Source organism: Phoenix dactylifera, chromosome 3 (assembly GCF_009389715.1).
Source record: "Phoenix dactylifera cultivar Barhee BC4 chromosome 3, palm_55x_up_171113_PBpolish2nd_filt_p, whole genome shotgun sequence".
Lineage (NCBI taxonomy): Eukaryota > Viridiplantae > Streptophyta > Magnoliopsida > Arecales > Arecaceae > Phoenix > Phoenix dactylifera.
In genome coordinates, this window is record NC_052394.1 from 20,056,873 (window position 1) to 20,078,450 (window position 21,578).

The 21,578-nt window shown below is 45.0% G+C and overlaps 1 protein-coding gene across 1 annotated transcript; it reads right to left on the bottom strand.

Moving 5' to 3' along the window:
* Window positions 1-6,224: 6,224 nt before the first annotated feature.
* Window positions 6,225-7,988, bottom strand: LOC103714390 (protein LURP-one-related 15-like). The gene is made up of 3 exons (XM_008801615.3): window positions 7,532-7,988; window positions 6,631-6,858; window positions 6,225-6,544 (listed from the first exon to the last, which is right to left on the bottom strand). Exons 1-3 carry the CDS (start codon window positions 7,781-7,783, stop codon window positions 6,398-6,400), a joined length of 627 nt encoding a protein of 208 aa, XP_008799837.2. The 5' UTR covers window positions 7,784-7,988; the 3' UTR covers window positions 6,225-6,397.
* Between the last annotated feature and the right edge of the window lie 13,590 nt (window positions 7,989-21,578).

A 21,578-nucleotide genomic window follows, 5' to 3' on the forward strand; every position in this document is an offset into this window, starting at 1 on the left:
CGATTATGAGACGACCAGGAACTTTCTTTGCCCGGTGGCCAGAGGAAATGGCCCGAGGATGTCAATTCCCCACTGGGCAAAAGGCCAAGGGGAGCTGATAGAAGTCAAAAGAGCCGAGGGCCGGCGCTGAACGTTGGCGTTCCTTTGGCACCGGTCGCATCTCTTGACGAAATCCATAGCATCCTTCTGGAGTGTCGGCCAATAATACCCTTGGCGCAGAATTTTATGGGCCAGGGCTCGTCCTCCCAGATGGTTTCCACAAATTCCTTCGTGGACTTCGCGCAGGGCATAATTAGCTTCCGTTGGGCGAAGGCATCTGAGAAGGGGAGAGGTGAAGGATTTCCGATAGAGCTTTCCCTCGTATAGTATGTATCGGGTGGCGAGGCGCTTGATTCGGCGAGTCTCTCGTACATCAGCAGGGAGAGTTTCGTCTTGCAGATAGCTGATGAGTCCATCCATCCAGCTTGGCTCGAGCTCGGTGCAGAGGGTCTGCTCGGTCTCGTCCGTGCTGGGTTTTTGGAGATATTCCAGGACTGCCTCTTTGGGAAGCTCGCTCATGCGAGAGGACGCCAGCTTTGATAGCTGGTCGGCTCTGAGATTTTCCGACCTGGCAATATGTTGAATGTGGAAAGAGTCCAAGGTCGAGGCGAGATCCCGTACCTTCTGGAGATACTTCTGCATGGTCGGGTCTCTAGCTTCGAAGTCGCCCACAATTTGGTTGACGACGAGCTGCGAATCACTGAAGGCCTTCAAGTCCTTCACTCCTAGCTCTTTGGCTAGCTTAAGCCCGGCGACGAGCGCTTCATACTCCGCTATATTATTGGAAGCAGAAAACTCGAGGCGCAGGGCCTGCTCGGCGACCACCCCCTCCGGGCTGGTGAGAATAAATCCTGCTCCACTACCCCCGGAGTTTGAAGAGCCATCGACATGTAGAGTCCATGTCAAACTTGGGGTCTGTTCCAACGGTGGCTCAGGTTCAGGCTCGACCTCATCTGGTATGGTGCACTCGGCTATAAAGTCTGCGAGTGCTTGTGCTTTGATCGCCGGTCTGGGCCGGTACTCAATGTCGAACTCCCCAAGCTCAATGGCCCATTTAGTGATCCGACCCGCACGATCTGATCTCTGCAGGATCTGCTTGATCGGCTGGTCAGTCAGCACAGCCACTGTGTGAGCTTGGAAGTAGGGTCGGAGCCTCCGAGCTGAGATGACCAAAGCGTAGGCGGTCTTCTCAAGCTTGGAGTATCGGGTCTCAGCATCTCTTAAGACCCGGCTGGTGTAGTACACCGGTTTCTGAAGTTTCCCCTCCTCTCGGACCAGGACCGAGCTTACTGCTACAGGGGAGACAGCTAAATACAAGTAGAGGAGCTCACCCTGTTGAGGCTTCGTGAGTAGGGGAGGGGAAGCCAGCAAGTGCTTGAGCTCTTCAAAAGATTGCTGGCACTCGTCCGACCACAAAAAGTTCTTCGGCTTCTTGAGGGCTGCAAAGAATGGAAGACAGCGCTCGGCCGAGCGGGAGATAAACCTCCCGAGGGCTGCCACTCGGCCCGTGAGCCGCTGTACCTCCTTGACCGTCCTGGGAGGCGTCATCCTTTGGAGGGCTCGGATCTTCTCTGGATTGGCCTCGATTCCTCGTTGTGTAATGATGAAGCCGAGGAATTTGCCGGAGGTGACCCCGAATGCACATTTAGCTGGGTTGAGCTTCATCTGGTACTTTCGGAGTGTGGAGAATGCTTCATTGAGGTCGGCTATGTGGTCTTGCGCCGCTTTACTTTTCACCAGCATGTCATCCACGTAGACCTCCATGTTTCGGCCTATTTGGTCTTTGAAGATCCGGCTGACCAGCCTTTGATAAGTCGCCCCGGCATTTTTTAGACCGAATGGCATCACTTTGTAGCAGTAGGTTCCCCCGTCGGTGATGAAGGCTGTTTTTTCCTCGTCTTCTGGCGCCATGCGGATCTGATTATATCCGGAAAAGACGTCCATGAATGCCAGCAGCTCGTGACCCGAGGTGGAGTCCACGAGCTGGTCAATGCTGGAAAGTGGGAAGCTGTCCTTCGGGCAGGCTTTATTCAGGTCGGTGTAGTCCACGCACATACGCCACTTTCCGCTAGCTTTTTTGACGAGGACCACATTGGCGAGCCATTCCGGGTAGGATATCTCCCGGACGAAACCGGCTTCAAGGAGCTTGCCGACCTCCTCGGCTGCTGCTCGTTGTCACTCAGGGGCGGCGCCTCGCTTCTTTTGCCGCACGGGCTTGCAGGTCGGCTTCACCTGAAGCCGGTGGACCATGACCTCCGGGTCTATCCCCGGCATATCTACAGGCAACCAAGCGAAGACATCCATATTGTCCCGTAGGAAGTCGACGAGGCGACTCCTCTCGTTTTCGCCGAGGCCAGAGCCGATCTGCACGGTTAGCTCGGGAAAGTTCTCTCGTAAGGGAACTTGAACTAACAACTCACCAGGCTCTACCCGCTCTTTCTGGGGGTTGACCCGTGCCTCCATAACTTCAGTTGAGGGCTGGTCAGTCGTTGGGGCGGGCACCTCGGCTGGTCGTCTTGCCTCGTGGGTCGCTAGGTAGCATCGCCTTGCCACCATTTGGTCCCCTCGGACTTCACCGACTCCCTGGCTGGTGGGGAATCGCATCAGCAGGTGGTGAGTTGAGACCGCTGCTCGGAGGGCGTTGAGTCCTGGCCTTCCGAGGATGGCGTTGTAAACCGAGGGCAGGCGTATCACAAGGAAGCTCATACCCATGGTACTTTCACGAGGGGCGAGCCCGGCTGTGACCAGAAGGTCGATCTCGCCCTCTACTGGGACTGAATCCCCAGTGAATCCAACTAGCGGAGCATTCATCCTCCGTAGCCGTTCTTTTGTCATCCCCATTTTACAATAAGCATCAAAATACAAAACATTCGCCGAACTTCCATTATCAACCAGGATACGTTTTACATCAAATTTATTTATGATCATGGAGATGACCATGGCATCATCATGGGGAGTTTCGACTCCCTCTAGATCGTCATCTGAGAAGGAGATGGCTTCAGAGGTGCGCGGGCGCTTCGAGGAGGCTCCTTCCCCTGAGGCTTCCCCAGCCGAGGTCCTTCCTCGGATAGTGTTGATGACGCCGGCGATGGGCCTGTTGGCATTAGAACCTTCAGGTCTGTGCTGCTCCTTCGGCTGGCTTCTTTCCTTCACGCCGGCCTTGTACAAACCGATCAAGCACCCCTCGGCGAATGAGTGCTTCGATCTCATTTCGGAGCTGATAACAATCCTCGGTATCATGGCCGTGATCCCGGTGAAAACGGCAATACTTCCGGAGATCACGCCGGATTCTGGTGTCTGGCTTTGGAGGGGGGAGCTGGATGCAATCCCGACTCTCAATCTCCATGAGGATTTCAGCCCGAGGAGCATTGAGGGGAGTATACTCTTCATACCTCCCTTCAGGTGCACGGGCCTGCAGTGGGAACCTCGGGCGGAGTGACCTCTGCAGCGGCGGTCCTCTCAACCGGGGTGGACTTTTCAGGCGGGGCGGATTCTTAGCTCGTCGTGGAGACGGGCTTCTGGGTCGGCTGCGTTCCTCACGGCGCCTCTTCTTGGGGTTCTGCTCGGTCCCGCCCCGCCTGACGGCCACGGCTTCCTCAGCCTTGGCATACTTCCGGGCTCGAGCGAACATTTCTGTAAGGTCCGCTGGGAAATTCTTCTCAATCGAGAAGAGGAATCTGTAGGACCGGGCTCCAGTCTTCAGCGCCGACATGGCGATTGACTGGTCAAGCTCCCGGACTTCCCATGTTGCGGCGGTGAACCGGTCCAAGTATTCCTTGAAGGATTCTCCCTCCTTTTGTTTGATATCAAGGAGGGAGTCAGATGTCCGCCGCTGGGGCTGGCTGGCGGCAAAGTTGTCAGCAAATTGTCTGCCGAGCTGCTCAAAGGAAGAGACAGTACTCGGCTTCAGCCCGGTAAACCAAAGCCGGGCTGGTCCTCGGAGTGTCGCCGGGAAAGCCTTGCACATCATGGCTTCCGAGGCTCCTTGTAGGGCCATTAAGACCCGGTAACTCTCCAGGTGGTCAAAGGGATCTGCCTTGCCGTTGTAAGGCTCCACCTGGGGCATCTTGAACCGGAGGGGAACCGGTTCATCTTCAATCTCCTGGGAGAAGGGCGACTTCGTATTGAACTCGAAGTCGCCGTTACGTCCCGATTTTCTCCCGTGGAGTGCCTGGATTTGGCGCTCCAGCTTTTCGACCTTCTTGTCGAGTTCATCATTCTGGAGGATCGCTACAGCGGTTCCTCTGGGTGCAGGTTGCCCTGGAACTGACTCGGCTTCTGAAGGCTGTGGCCAGCCTCCGTGATCTCTGACTGGGAGCTCTCTCCAGAGGGGGGCCTGGACTTGAGAGTCCTGACCTCGAAGAGGAAGCCCGCTTGTAGGGGGCTCCGGTTGAACTGGAGCCGGGGGAGGCGGTGCTGCTGGGATGCCCCTGGGTTGCAAACTTTGGACGGCGGTAGCCAACGCCTGCACTTGCTGCACCAGGGCATCAAATTGTTCCGGTTGAACTTGAGGTGCTGGCTCAACCGGGGGTGGTGAGTTCCGAACGGAACATTCTGGGCTTGGTGGAGGACGTCGAGAGGCGTTGGAAGCCCCTTTGCTTCTTAGCTTCATGGTAGCGAACTCGGACCCTTCCTCTAGCGCCAACTGTTGCTGGAAATTGGACCCGGGGGCCACCGCGAAGCCGGGGAAGGAGGAGCTCCGCTGCTGCAGGGGGCGGACGGCGGTGCGCCGGCTGGCTGCGTCCTCCGCCGGGGGGCGTGGGAGCGTCCGAAGAGGGGTGGTGCGTCCAGTCCTGTCCTGCAAAAAAGCCGGTGGCCGGGCTCCCCGGCGCCGGCCCTCCGATGCCTAAGTCAGAGGGGGCAAGTATGTGGAGAGAGCAGGGAAGAGAGTATGTGGAGAAGACAGGGAGAGCTTCGGGTTTTTCCTCCCGTTTTTTGGTCCCCCTTTCCTCTTCCCCCCAGGTTCCCTTTTATAGGAATTCGGTTACCTGGGAGGTGACATGAGGTTTGTCCTGTTATGTGATAATTGGGCACGATTTGGCCCATTAATGGCGTGGTGGAAAATAAGGCCGAATCAGACCGGAACCAGGGAGTTGTCACGGTCGATCGGACCTGTTGGAGTGGTTGAACCGCCGGCCGTAGCGGGCCTGGGGTCTGTGGATGGTAAGTGCATTTATTACCAAATGAACCGGCGGTCAGGTAGAGCCATGCGCTCTGATGGTTCAGTGATCCGGAGATCGTCTTGGGCCGTGTTCATTAAATGACTGAGTGCATCGGAGACTTGAGAGAGTCTCGTGCATTAATGGCAGGTCGTGCCGAATACCTGCGAAGATCTTATGCCTTGATGGCTTGGAGATAGTGGCAGGTCGCAAGCCGTAGGAGTTGTCAGTCCCTTGGACTTTAGGCGGAGGTTAAACATTTGGTTAAGGCATCGGCTCGGCAAGAGTGCCGAGCCGAGCTGGTCGCCCAATGGGGCGCCCTGTGGCGGGGTTGCTTCAAGTACTCCTGGTCGGCGCCCTTTAGGCGAGCACCTTCTAGCAGAGCGCCTTGGCGCTGTCTTTGGTCGGCACTTTCTAACCGAGCAGCTTTGGGTGGGGCACCTCTTGGCGCGCGCTCTGGTCGACGCCCTCTAGTCGAGTGCCTTCCTGGTCGGCATCCTTTGGCCGAGCAGCTTTCCGGTCGGCGCTCTTCGGCCGAGTGGCTTTCCAGTCGGCACTTCTTGGCCGAGCAGCTTTTCGGTCGGCGCTCTTCGGCCGAGCGCCTCTGTGGATATATGACTTAGGGTTTTTCCCCTAACAGATAGCTTTATGATATTGAATATTATATGACTAAAGTTATGATGCATAACATGAAGGAAGATCCATCTAGCCAAACTCGGAAATTGATGATACAATTCAGACAACCTATGACAAAAGGAATTGCCCTTACCTTCTGTTTCTCGCTTTGTTTCTAAACTGAAGCTTCTTAGCTTGGTTAAAGATAAGGAACAAATAATCCCAGTGAACTGAAGCTTCTTAGCTTGGTTAAAGCTAAGGAGCATATAATCCAGATCTCACCGGTACTGAGAACCAATCAAAGGTCAAGGATAATCGGGGCAATGGGGGAGTATAAGATCTTATCCACACTTTGGGAAAAATATCTCAACCAAAGCACCAAAAAAGAAAAGAAATCAAAAGAAAAGAAAAGAAAAGAAAAGCAGTAAGAAATGAATTAAGAAAATACACGCTACCAGGTCAAGGAGGCTCAGGTTACAGTATTTATTCCCAGCTGTTTTATATATATGGTATAGTATGCAACACCTCACAAAGCCCAAGCATTTATTATTACAGACACAAAGTCCACAACGCTTGAAACGACATCAATCTGAGCCATCTCTGTCTCTATTAATCTCATCAAGAATCACGATGAGAGCCACGACGAAGGCATGGTCCACATTGGGATAGACGGTCACCCCAAACGTGTCCTTCCCAAGAACTATGTTTTTAACCGTGTACTTGCGACTCATCTGCACCACCAGATAAACGTAGATAAGAGATGTGTGAGAAAATTAATTAAAGAGAATCACGGAAATTAAGAGAGAGCAATTCTTACTTGAGCTATGATGGTATTAGACTCCCCAAGATAAATGGTGCATGACCTCTCAAAATAGCTTCCTTTGATCTTGAAGTCACAAGCTTGCTCACTGGTGTTAGCAGCCAAGAACACATCGAGCGCTGTTTTGAATTGGATGAGTGATGACTTCCTGACGCTGAATAATAGATCTTTTGAGTCGGAGCTGTCTCCCCTATAGACTTGCCATCTTCTGTGCGCGGACATTATCTGTAAAATTATAGCCACGAATATATGAGGTTATATGCTGACAACTATTAATCTACACGTGTCTTGCCTTACTATCTTACCAAATATTGGATAGTAAAAATAAAATTTATTGATTATTTGTTTTCTGTATTAAATTCAACATCCTAAAGTTTGATTTCGTTGAGATAATCCAATGAATTCCAAAACGCCCAGAAACAGATAATGAATTTGCTAGATCCGCAGTTGAAAAAAGAAAAGCAAATAATAATAATAATAATAATAATAGAGTTGCTGTGGTTTCTCCTCATCATGTCAAATATGTTGTGTTTTTGAGGGTGATTCAACTAGTTGATGAGATCAAGTAGATCAATTCCTTTAAAAAAGTTAAGAAGAAGATCTAGTTGACGATCTTGTTTTTTTCAGTAGAATGAATTAAAAAATGAAAAGATGTTTTATCCTAAATCCTAGGCCATTTTCTGCCAAAAGATCAATAAAGGAAAAATCATGGAGTTCAAGAAGGACTTCAGAAATGGAAAAAAACTATATTTTTTCTACGAAAATAATGGCGAAAATAAAAGAATTCATTAAGATCATAAATTCAAACAAAAGTTGGAGGTAATAACAATCAAAAGAAAAGCCCTCTCTCTTAAGATGATAACTAAAAAAAAAAACGGGGAAGAAAGAGAAAGCCAACCTTTTGTTGCATGGAGACGAGGGGATTGCCGGCGGAGTCGAGGAGGACACGGCGGTCCCTGATGCTGAGAAAAGTGCCCTTCACCTTGAACACCACCGTTCCGTTCACGTCCGTGACGGCGAAGTCGCCGTCCGTCAGGCTGATGGCCTTCTTCGTGACGGTGAGATCCACCGGGTACGGCGCGCAAAACTGCGGGCCCACCACCGCCACCGCCACCGCGCTGCCTAACGGCGCTGTGCTCGGCGTCGCCATGATCCTAACCGCGACGTCAACGGCTGACGGTAACTCGGAACTAGAAGGGCAGGTCAGAAATGCCGGCGAGCTCCTCCAAAAGTGTCACCGATTTCTATGAAGTTTCATCCCTATCTCTACCACTATCACCCAAGCGGCAAGGTCAAGGCTTGTCTCTTTCCCTTCTCTACTTTTATAAAGCAAACCGCACTGCATCTATTCATGTTGGCCGGCCCACCTTCACATGTTTTTTTTATAAAATATTATATATAACATATTTATAGCATATTGTAAAATATGCTATAAATATTCGTCTTGTCCTTTTCTTTTCTTTTTTCCATGCAGTGTGCTCGTATGTCGGCATAATGCTATTTTATCATAATTATCTAATATATGGCACCGTGCTTCATTTAGAAGTGGCTCATCTATCTCCTTTGACTTTTAGGTAGCGTTGGGTGACTTAAATGAGAACACCGAGATGATCTTAGATCAATTCTTATTCCGGAGTAATCTAATCCTCGATAATTTAAGGCCACTACGTTTGATATAATATATTTTAGTGATTAAAAATTTTCAAGTATCCATAAGTAATCTATTTAGTATTCCATAGGAATCTAAGATCACTCATCATAAAATATCAAGATTACCCTAATATATTCCATAAAAAATATATTTATTAATCATATAAAATATATTATAATAAAATATCAGTACATTATTTATTAATATATTCTATAAAAATATATTTATTAGTCCTATAAATTATTAATCTTATAAAATATATTAATTATTATTGTAGAATTAATATTTATATATATAATTATAATATATTTTGTAATACTATTAATTATTTTGATTAGAAAATAAGGTAAATAGAAGTAAGATATTTGGATTTATGTATGTCATTTTGCAATTCGTTGTAATTTTTTAAATAACAATATCTTTTATATTTTTTCTATAAACAATCGTCGTTTTGTGATTCGAGACCAGGACTCCAGACCGATTGCAATAGGAGGCCAGCGCATTTTTGGTGAGTCAGTCTCAATGGTGGAGCTGCGTGTGACATGGAAGGGCCTCATCTATGTCAGAGTGCACATGGATGCGCGGTGGATCTTTCTTGAGGGCGATTCGGTTATAGTGATCGATTGGATCCAGAGCAGATGTGCTAGGATAGACTTGCACCCCCTAATTAGGGATATTTACCACCTTCTGGAGGAGTCTGATTCCTTTATTGTCATGCATGTATTTCGGGAGGCGAATAGTACGGCAGACTGGGTCGCCTTCGCAGTACATCACTCTGGAGACGTTACCTGGAGGGCATTGGAGCAAGTGCTATTGGTACTAGAATGCATTTTGTACTGTGATTATTTCAGGCATACTCACGGCCGTATGTAGTGAGAGACCAGTACACACACACAAAAAAAAAAAAACAATCACCTTTTGCTGATCAAGTCCTAGGTAAACTAAAAATTTGGTTCGCCAATGGTTGTTTCGGTTCTATATTTTGCCTATCTAGATCTTTTTATGTTTTGATAAATTTTGAATGAAAAATGCTATGTATTACTCTTTATATCATCGATCTTGTATGGAAAACGGCAACCGGTTGAGTGGTATATTGAATCAATTGATGCCAATTCCTAATTATCACGTTGAATTGTGAATTGAGCAGTAAATTAGTTATTGGTTAATACCACTCTAACATAGTTATATTTCTGCTCTACTGTTAAAATCTCATAAGAATCCATTTTATATATCGTCTGATTTAATTAAAAAAATTATATTTTTGTTATTATTTTTAAAATTAATATATTATAATCTAAATTTTTATATTTATATTTTTCGCTAGATATGATTGCATGTGTCTACTTACTAGTAAAAGTACATTTCAAGTAATATATTTCGTGGCAAAACACTCTAAAATGGGAGTATATTTATCAAATTAGATCACCAGAATTCATGTAGTTACAATCATCCATACTTTTTGCGGTGAAAAATTGCCCGGCAATATTTTTATGAGTTTTCATATATTCCCCCACTTTTATCCGAGTTAAAAAAATGATAATACATGTTGTCCTCTCATAATGAGAAGACCTTGCATCATTTTTTTTTTTTTTTATTTGAGGGTGCGAGCATATAAATATATTTTTTTTTTAACGGGTTCTTCATACAACGTGTGTACGAATACATCCAAAAAAAATCAAAATACACAATATCATGGAGTGCCAGTGACATCTCTCTCTCCTGCCCACAGGGCGTATCCTGAGTGGTGGGCCGCGTATGCCGCCACCCAGTCAGCCGCCCCATTGGCCTCTCTGAATACATGCTTGGCTTTAAAGGCCACACCATCCCTCACCATCATCCCAATATCCCAGTGTTAGATGTATGCCCTAGAAGCCAATTTGGCTGACACATTGTTAATTCTAGGGACATAATTTTGTACTTGACTATTTATTATTGAATAAATAAAAGGCATCTTTTCATTCATATTGTTTATGTGTCTATGAATCGTCCAAGAAATTAATAAGATGATGATACATATTCTCAAGAGTTGAGAATTTAAGCCATGTATCATTGGTGATTAATTTCTAAATGCTCCTGATCAATGGATCATCACGAGGACGGTGATCGATCCGATCAGTGCACAGATCACTTTCCTTCTGGATGGACGAGACTTGAGTCCACAGTGTAGGGACACTGAAGTGATACTGCAGGTGCTTGTTAGAGAACAAGGGTACTGAGCGTGACCAAGACAAGAAGTCACTTGGATGTCTATCCACTCGTCAGTGACTTGCTTGATGTTGTAGTAGTGTGACTGGTCCTTTGACCTGCGGTGCTTCGGCTACTCACAGTGAGGTTATTGTAGTTTGACTGCACACATACATGGTCTCTAGCCATATGGGTCCATGCAGTGTAGATTGGCTGTAGTAAGTTCACTGTAGGAGTAGGGTATGCACCTATAAGGAATCTATCGACCTTGATAGAAGAGGAGTGATCCTATGTGATTTGTTAGACTGAGTTCTAAGACCTTGGCCAGGGCAGTAAAGTGGAAAAAGAGTTTTCCACTATCGAACTCGAGTCGAATAAATCTTGACATATGACAGACGATGGGGTTTGACGAGTTGTCCATGACCTCCGTCCTGTAGGGATCCACGATAGTAGGATTGTATCACACGTTAACTGCACCTAGAGGTTCATCATTCCATTCTGCTGGGTAGCCACTACATGCTGCTAGGTGTCACTGGTGGATGGTGGGACTCATAGGGATTATCTTGATGATCGATAAACCCTAATGAGTTGAGTTGGAATCGTTCCAACCCATTGAAAGGAGTTTTCAATGATATTGAGATAGAGATCACAATATATCTCACTACCAGTCAGAATAGAATCTATGGGGTCACACACACTAGAAGTATTGACCGATCCGATGGTTGAAATCGTGATTAGAAATCACAAGTAATCAATTTGATTGATAAGAAGTTGAAGAAGGAACAAAGGGAATTAATTAATTGGACTTGAAACAAGAGTCCTACTTCGAGTAGGATACCTAGAGTCCTAATTGGATTAGGACTGGGAATCCTAGTTGGAGTAGGACTGGGATTCCTACTTGGAATAGGATTCCTACAATCCTAATGAGATTAGAAATTTTGAATTAAAATTGGATTCCTACTTGGAGTAGGATTCCTAGAAATCCTAATTGGATTAGGACTTCGGATTCAAATAGAGTCCTAATTGGATTAGGACTAAAATTAAATACATCCTAATTGGATTAGGATTCCTTAAGTCTAAATTAATTATTAATCTAATGAATCAACATGACTCCTAATTGGATTAGGATTGAAGAGTTCAATTAAGTCATGGTCCATTCAAGTCCTAATTGGATTAGGACTAGCATAGATTAAACCCAATTTGGCCAATCCTAATTAGATTAGGATTAAACCATGAAAGAGGGACCTAATCCTCTTTGGAAGAGGATTAGGCTAACCAAGTAAGAGGGGCATCAGCCCCTCTCCACTTGATTAGGTGCGACATGAAGAGAGAGGGGGCCGGCGCCCCCTCTTGGAAAGTTGTCAAGGCTCCTAACTTGTAGGAGCCCTTCATCCTTATTAAAGGAGGACTAGGGCCGGCGCCCTAGATGACCCTTTCTCCTCTTCATCACGTGGCCACCCCCTCTCCATCTCTCCTTGGTTCAGCCGCCATCAGCAAGGGGAAAAGAAGAGGAGGCGTCTCCCTCCTCTTGGTCTTCTTCCTTGGCTTCAGCGCGTGTGAAGAGAAGAAAGCTGCGAAGGGATTTGATCTTCTTCCTCTTCTTCATCCTTCTTCTTCCTCCTCTCAAGTGCAATCAAGAGTTGATTGAAAGAGAGGACATCAGCCATCAAAGCTATCTCTGCAAGGGAGCTAGCACCCCGGTGAGATAGAGAGCTTGGATCGGATCCTGCTTCGTGTGGATACCCGTAGAGGCCGGACGTTTGAACGGCTTCAAGCGAACCCTCTTCCAAAACCACGAATTCAGATTTGCGGTGATCATCTACCCGCGCAAGGTGAAGATTTGATCTTCCTAATAATTTTAAAAGTTTTAATTCCTACCTAATTACGAAAGGTCTCGAAACAACGTTCATGCGATGAACGTCGATCCCGCACATGCCCCCTTTCCGCTGCCATCTGATTTTTGTTTTGAAATATCAGTGGCATGGGCGGGTTCCCAACAGTGGTATCAGAGCCTAGGCTTCGTAGATTAAGGTAAGAATTAAATATTTAAAGGCATATTAGATCTGAAAATTAAATGATCATGCATGCTGAAAAATTCTGCATGCAGATTTTTCAGGGGTGCTGATTTTTTACATGCTGATTTTTATGTGATAAAAAGATGATTCTAATTGCATTGTTAATGGGATTACAAAGTTTAGAATCATGATTAGCATGATCAGCGACCTATGTCATGATATAATCAGTTAGTTTTCAGATCTGAAATTATAATTGTAGCATACGGTGATGATCATAGGATTCAAACCCTTTTGGTATCAAATGTAATGACCTGCGATGTGATCTGCGATGTCATGTAATTTTTCAGATGCTTGCATGCATCTTATTTGATGTTTTGAGAGGCCTGCGTGCCTCCTAAAAGGGGATGTAATTTATTTTTATTTTTATTTTACATCTGGTTGTATTTCTGTGATGTGATATACATCAACGATCAAGCTGAAGCAAAGGCATGAGATGAAAGGTGATCTGAGCGGTTGATGGCGATGGGATCAAGAGTTGATCAAGGATCGAATCAAGGAAGCTTGGAATCAATTCAAGAGTTGAAGACCACTTGATCGATTGATGTGCATGTGCTTGTAATACGACCTAATTAGAATCCATGATCATCACCTAGTTAAAGTTTAGCTTTAATTATTGCCGCGATTATAACTGCCTGCAATGCGCCGTTTGCATGTGATGTGAATGAGAGTCGGGTAGATAGGTCTACATGTGATGTAGCAAACCCAATTGAGACCTAAATCAAAACCTCCTCAATCAAGTCGAGAGTGAACCGACATGAGCAAGTCATATTAGATTAATTGATCTAATTGGTGTCTAGGAAAGCATGAAAGGTGGTTACTTAATTAGGACCTTACTCTCTGAGTAAGGGGAGCCTCCCACCTGCTTACCTGGCCAATTGTTCGATTACCTCTTATGAAGGGCTCAAGTTGCAAACACTAAGACATGATTAACCAATATTAAGTCAATAGGTCTTCCACTGTAGTAGAGCTGCTAAGGCCTTTCTGATGTTGATTTGTCTCGGCTGGACACAGTGGTCAAGTTGCATCGGGGGGCTGGACCTCTCTATAGACATGAGATGTTGTAGGGTAAAGGTGGGGTTGGGCACCAATAACTGTTAGGTGAGGACCCAATGACGACTTTATTCCTACGGTTATACAGTGGGTCTGACTTAACTAAGAAATGGGACCAATAACTGTTAGGTGAGGTCTTCATGGCTTAGAGACCAAGTTACACTGCATCATGCTTGAGAAGCATTGTACAAGAGTTGTACACTCATCCATCTATGTGTCACCAATAACTGTTAGGTGAGGTGGCATGTAAATCGGTGGGACCGCAGTACCCACTAGAAACCCTAGTCGTGTGGGATTTCCGTTTTCCTACCAGGGGAGTGTGAGGAATTCGAGAAAATAGTGGGAGTCATATTTGTTCTAAAAGACCTTAGGACAGATTAGGATCAAGTACAAAAGTCTAACTAGAATCTTTACTCTCTGCAGATACAATGTCGGCTTCAAACCCTTTGACCCGTATTCTTGAGACCAATCGACTGACCGGAACCAATTACAAGGACTGGCTTAGAAATCTCAAAATAGTTTTGGACTGTGAGAATATAGGCTACATACTCGATTCAGATATCCCCACATTACCAGCACGTCCCACTGATGTTCAGCGTGAGATGCATAAAAAGTGGTTGGACGATGACATTAGAGTAAAATGCTATATGATGGCATCTATGTCTAATGAACTCCAATGCCAGCATGAAAATATAAAGACTGCTAGGGACATACTGGCACACCTGCAAGAGTTGTATGGTGAGCAAAGTCGCACAGCTCGTTTTGAAGTGTCCAAGAGGCTTTTCAAAGCGAAGATGCGCGAGGGGCAGTCTGTCCATGATCACGGTCTGACCATGATCAAGGACCTAGAGGAGCTTGAGAAGCTCGGTATGGACATGCACAAGGAATTACAAGTAGGATTTGATCCTACAGTCACTTCCTGATTCATTTGGTCAGTTTATAGTAAACTACCACATGAATAAGATTGAATGCACTAAAACTGAACTAATCAACATGTTGGTAACTGCTGAGGGAGCCCTGAAAGGTTCAAAGGGCAATGTCCTTGCTGCTGAGTTGACTTCTGGTTCCAAGAGAAAGTCTACTTGGAAGAAAAAGAAGCCTGCTAAGAAGCAGAAGAAAGACAAGAAGCCAAAGAAGGAAGTTCAAAAGAAAAAGGCTAACGACAAAGGAAAATGTTTCCACTGCAATGTCAAAGGCCACTGGAAGAGGAACTGTCCTTCATACCTCGAGAGCCTGAAGAACAAGAAAGGTGACACACCTTCAGAAGGTATAGACTTGCTCATAATTGAAACTAATCTAACGGTTTCTTCTACTTCTAGTTGGGTTATAGATTCTGGTTCTAGTGCTCATTTGCGCACTACCATGCAGGGTCTAAAGGAAAGTAGAAGGCTGGCGGAAGGTGCGGTAACCCTTCGGGTTGGCAACGGGGCAAAAGTTGCTGCTGTGGCTGTAGGCACCTACTATCTGCGACTACCGTCTGGATTTAGTTTAATACTTAGAGACTGCTATTATGTACCTGCTGCTAGCAGAAATTTGATTTCTGTTTCATGTCTAGCACAGGAAGGTCATGTTTTTACATTTGACAAAGACTGCTGTTCTATTTATTTAAGAAATAAAATAGTAGCACGTGGTTTTATGATTGACAGTCTCTATCATTTACATATGGATGTATCTGTGAATGTTACCGAGCAAGATGTGAGTGCCAAAGGATCCAAAAGATCCAGAGATGAGATAAACCAAAGATATTTGTGGCACCTCAGACTTGGCCATATTGGAGAAGATAGGATGAACAAAATGGATAAAGATGGGCTCTTAGGCTCATTGACTTCCGAGTCATATCCAGTTTGCGAGTCCTGTCTTCAAGGAAAGATGGCTAGACTGCCCTTTGTAGGACATGGGGAGAGGACCACCGAAATACTTACCCTAGTACATACAGATGTATGTGGCCCATTCGATGTGCTAGCCAGGGGACGTTATTCATACTTCATTACCTTTACCGATGATTATTCACGGTATGGGTATGTGTATCTTATGAGACACAAGTCTGAATCCTTTGAAAAGTTCAAAGAGTTCAAGAATGAAGTAGAAAAACAAACTGGAAAACCTCTTAAGGCTCTTCGATCAGATCGAGGAGGAGAATACCTTAGTGGAGAATTCCGGGACTATCTCAAAGAAAACGGCATAGTCTCACAATGGACACCTCCGGGTACACCTCAACTCAACGGGGTGTCAGAGAGGAGAAATCGGACCCTGTTGGACATGGTCAGGTCCATGATGAGCTTCACTGATTTACCTATGTTTCTTTGGGGAGATGCCTTACTCACAGCGATTTATTTATTGAATAGAGTTCCCTCTAAATCCGTTCCTACCACACCGTATGAGATATGGCATGGTAAGAAACCAAGTCTGGGTCATCTCAAGATTTGGGGGTGTCCGGCCCACGTCAAGCGACTACAGGCGGACAAGTTAGAGGCTAGGACCATAAGTGCTCGTTTTATAGGATATCCTAAAGAGTCATTAGGATACAATTTTTGCGTCTCAGAGGATCACAATGTGTTTGTGAGCCGTCATGCCATCTTCTTGGAAAATCAGTTTATCCTTGATAGAGGCAGTGGGAGGAAAATTGAGCTTGAAGAGAAAGTCTCTGAAAAGCAACGAGTCATGGATCCTATAGAACCTATTCATAAGGAGCCAGTACACGATGTCCCTCAACCACCTCGTAGATCTAGTAGGGTCTCCCATCCTCCCGATAGATACTTAGGTATACTAGAAGAGGATACCGAGGAAATATTCCTAGTGGGAGATAGGGATCACATACAGGATCCCAAAACCTACAACGAGGCGATATCTGATATCGATTCCGAGAAATGGCTGAAAGCTATGAAGTCAGAGATAGACTCCATGCATTCCAACCAAGTCTGGACCTTAGTAGATCCACCAGAAGGTATTGTACCTATTGGATGCAAATGGATCTACAAAAGGAAGATAGGTTCGGATGGAGAGGTAGAGACCTATAAGGCAAGGCTTGTGGCGAAAGGGTATAGTCAGCGCGAAGGTATTGACTATCAGGAGACCTTTTCACCTGTAGCCATGCTAAAATCCATCCGGACATTGCTTGCCATTGCAGCATTTCATGACTATGAAATCTGGCAGATGGATGTGAAAACTGCTTTCCTGAATGGATATCTTGATGAAGATATCTATATGGAACAGCCTTTGGGTTTCACTTCCAGTGATGGAGATCACAAGGTCTGCAAGCTGCAAAGGTCCATCTATGGACTAAAGCAAGCCTCTCGGAGTTGGAACACTCGTTTCGATGATGCAATCAAAACGTTTGATTTCATCAAAAATGAAGAGGAACCATGTGTTTATAAAAAGGTTAGTGGGAGTGCTGTCGTTTTTCTCGTACTGTACGTAGATGACATTCTCCTGATTGGGAATGATATTCCCATGCTAACCTCGGTCAAGGTCTGGTTGTCAAAAGAATTCTCCATGAAAGACTTTGGGGAAGCATCCTATATTTTGGGAATAAAGGTCTATAGAGATAGATCTAAAAGGATGCTTGGCCTTTCACAGAAGATGTACATAGAGGAGGTGCTGAAGAGGTTCAGCATGGAAAACTCCAAGAGGGGTCTCTTACCCCTAAGGCATGGAATTCATCTCTCCAAGAAGATGTGCCCCAACACATCTGAGGAGATTCAACGCATGAGCAAGATTCCTTATGCATCGGCAATAGGAAGCCTCATGTATGCCATGCTGTGTATACGACCTGATATAGCTCTTGCTGTGAGTGTCACAAGCAGATATCAGTCGAATCCAGGCAAGAAGCACTGGATAGCTGTGAAGAACAGTCTTAAGTACTTGAGAAGAACTAGGGACATGTTCTTGGTCTTTGGGAAAAGATCAGAGTTGAAGGTAGAAGGATGCACACATATTGATGATAGAAAGTCTACATCAGAATATGTGCAATTGTGGTTCAGTAAATTGGAAGAGTTTCAAACAACCGATCATTATAGATTCTACCTTAGAAGCTGAATCTTAAGCCGTATCTAAGGATGCAGTGGAAACCTTCTGATTAAAAGTTAATTGCAGAGTTAGGTGTAATGTCATTAGATGCCATAACACTTTACTGCGATAACATTGGCACCATAGCACTAGCTATGGAGCCATGGTCTCATCAGAAGTCCAAGCACATAGAGCGGCGCTTCCATTTCATACGCGACTATGATGTAGAGGTGCAGAGAGTAGACTCCGCGGATAACGTGGCAGACCCGTTCACTAAGCAGCTGAGTCAGAAAAAGACTGAAGCCCACCTTGAGAAGATGGGCCTAAGATATATGACCAATTGGCTTTAGTGCAAGTGGGAGATTGTTAGATGTATGCCCTAGAAGCCAATTTGGCTGACACATTGTTAATTCTAGGGACATAATTTTGTACTTGACTATTTATTATTGAATAAATAAAAGGCATCTTTTCATTCATATTGTTTATGTGTCTATGAATCGTCCAAGAAATTAATAAGATGATGATACATATTCTCAAGAGTTGAGAATTTAAGCCATGTATCATTGGTGATTAATTTCTAAATGCTCCTGATCAATGGATCATCACGAGGACGGTGATCGATCCGATCAGTGCACAGATCACTTTCCTTCTGGATGGACGAGACTTGAGTCCACAGTGTAGGGACACTGAAGTGATACTGCAGGTGCTTGTTAGAGAACAAGGGTACTGAGCGTGACCAAGACAAGAAGTCACTTGGATGTCTATCCACTCGTCAGTGACTTGCTTGATGTTGCAGTAGTGTGACTGGTCCTTTGACCTGCGGTGCTTCGGCTACTCACAGTGAGGTTATTGTAGTTTGACTGCACACATACATGGTCTCTAGCCATATGGGTCCATGCAGTGTAGATTGGCTGTAGTAAGTTCACTGTAGGAGTAGGGTATGCACCTATAAGGAATCTATCGACCTTGATAGAAGAGGAGTGATCCTATGTGATTTGTTAGACTGAGTTCTAAGACCTTGGCCAGGGCAGTAAAGTGGAAAAAGAGTTTTCCACTATCGAACTCGAGTCGAATAAATCTTGACATATGACAGACGATGGGGTTTGACGAGTTGTCCATGACCTCCGTCCTGTAGGGATCCACGATAGTAGGATTGTATCACACGTTAACTGCACCTAGAGGTTCATCATTCCATTCTGCTGGGTAGCCACTACATGCTGCTAGGTGTCACTGGTGGATGGTGGGACTCATAGGGATTATCTTGATGATCGATAAACCCTAATGAGTTGAGTTGGAATCGTTCCAACCCATTGAAAGGAGTTTTCAATGATATTGAGATAGAGATCACAATATATCTCACTACCAGTCAGAATAGAATCTATGGGGTCACACACACTAGAAGTATTGACCGATCCGATGGTTGAAATCGTGATTAGAAATCACAAGTAATCAATTTGATTGATAAGAAGTTGAAGAAGGAACAAAGGGAATTAATTAATTGGACTTGAAACAAGAGTCCTACTTCGAGTAGGATACCTAGAGTCCTAATTGGATTAGGACTGGGAATCCTAGTTGGAGTAGGACTGGAATTCCTACTTGGAATAGGATTCCTACAATCCTAATGAGATTAGAAATTTTGAATTAAAATTGGATTCCTACTTGGAGTAGGATTCCTAGAAATCCTAATTGGATTAGGACTTCGGATTCAAATAGAGTCCTAATTGGATTAGGACTAAAATTAAATACATCCTAATTGGATTAGGATTCCTTAAGTCTAAATTAATTATTAATCTAATGAATCAACATGACTCCTAATTGGATTAGGATTGAAGAGTTCAATTAAGTCATGGTCCATTCAAGTCCTAATTGGATTAGGACTAGCATAGATTAAACCCAATTTGGCCAATCCTAATTAGATTAGGATTAAACCATGAAAGAGGGACCTAATCCTCTTTGGAAGAGGATTAGGCTAACCAAGTAAGAGGGGCATCAGCCCCTCTCCACTTGATTAGGTGCGACATGAAGAGAGAGGGGGCCGGCGCCCCCTCTTGGAAAGTTGTCAAGGCTCCTAACTTGTAGGAGCCCTTCATCCTTATTAAAAGAGGACTAGGGCCGGCGCCCTAGATGACCCTTTCTCCTCTTCATCACGTGGCCACCCCCTCTCCATCTCTCCTTGGTTCAGCCGCCATCAGCAAGGGGAAAAGAAGAGGAGGCGTCTCCCTCCTCTTGGTCTTCTTCCTTGGCTTCAGCGCGTGTGAAGAGAAGAAAGCTGCGAAGGGATTTGATCTTCTTCCTCTTCTTCATCCTTCTTCTTCCTCCTCTCAAGTGCAATCAAGAGTTGATTGAAAGAGAGGACATCAGCCATCAAAGCTATCTCTGCAAGGGAGCTAGCACCCCGGTGAGATAGAGAGCTTGGATCGGATCCTGCTTCGTGTGGATACCCGTAGAGGCCGGACGTTTGAACGGCTTCAAGCGAACCCTCTTCCAAAACCACGAATTCAGATTTGCGGTGATCATCTACCCGCGCAAGGTGAAGATTTGATCTTCCTAATAATTTTAAAAGTTTTAATTCCTACCTAATTACGAAAGGTCTCGAAACAACGTTCATGCGATGAACGTCGATCCCGCACATGCCCCCTTTCCGCTGCCATCTGATTTTTGTTTTGAAATATCAGCGGCATGGGCGGGTTCCCAACACCCAGATCAGAGAGTGGTCTGTGCTCTCACCACCCGATCCTCGCCGAATCTACTCAATAATTGTAGCCGAATCGCCCTTTAAGATGATCGAGCTGGTCCGCAGCACCTGCCGCGTATGGTGAAGACCTGCCCAAGCAGCTCGCAACTCCGCTCCTAAAACTGATATGTCGAACAACCGGCAACCGCCCCCTACCACTACCCTGGATCAGATCTTTCGTATAGCAAGGAATTGTATTGCATATATAGTCCTTTGGATCAGATCTGTCCTTATGCTCACTGTAGCAGGATAGAGTCTGATTCCAGATATAATTAGATCTAACTTAACAAGGTTGGATCAAGTTTGGCTACCAGAGTTCATACTAGAACATATATGATTTATGAACCACTTTTTTTGTAGTGAACAACTTAAACCTTGTGGCATATAGAATAGGAAATAAGGTTAAAACAGAGCTTCTCATAAAAAATAAAGCAGGGCTTTGCAAAGGTTGGGTATGGCGGTTTGAGCACGTTAAAATGCAATGCAGAAACAGATAAACAAAAGAAAATTCACTGGTAAATGATCCTCTGATTTATAGAACTTGAAGCCAGTACTCCTTAAAAAGATCCTTTGAGGGACAAATTCTGCTCCTTAACCTAAAAGAAGGATAAAGTACTCGCACAAGATGCCCAAGCTTCTACAAGGGAATCAAAATAGACTTTTAATTATTTGTTACTTGCCTTATTTATAGAGAGAGAATCTTCCCCCTTTGTTTTCTGTATGTATTTAGATGAAACAAGCTGCAGAATTCCTTCCTTTCAAAACACAATTACAGCAATAAAGTTAAGAATAGAGTACTTTCCATAATTTTAACTAGCTTGGCCTAATTGCAAGCTTTTTTTTTACCTTTTTCCTTGCATGAGAGGAAGAGAAGGAAACCAATCCTTAATTTCTGTCATCGGGGATGGGAACCTTGGTAGGAATTAAGGAGGGTTCTGGGCGGGTAGGTTTGATGCTAGCTTTGTTGCCTTGGCATTGGCTGATTATTATCCAAATCCAAAATTTGACATAAAGTTAAAGATGGAGTGCTTTCAATAACCCTAACTAGGTCGGCCTAATTTCAAGCATAGAACAACTCACAAGTTTTTTTCTTTTCTTTTCGCTTCAGAGGAAGAGAAGGAGGCAAATCCTTGTAATTATCCAAATCCAGATTTGGGGATGCAACATCCAAGCAAAGAAGCATAACCATTAGTGCAAGCCTCAATTCGCAATCCTAGCACTGGTCCAGAAAGATAATTTAATTATT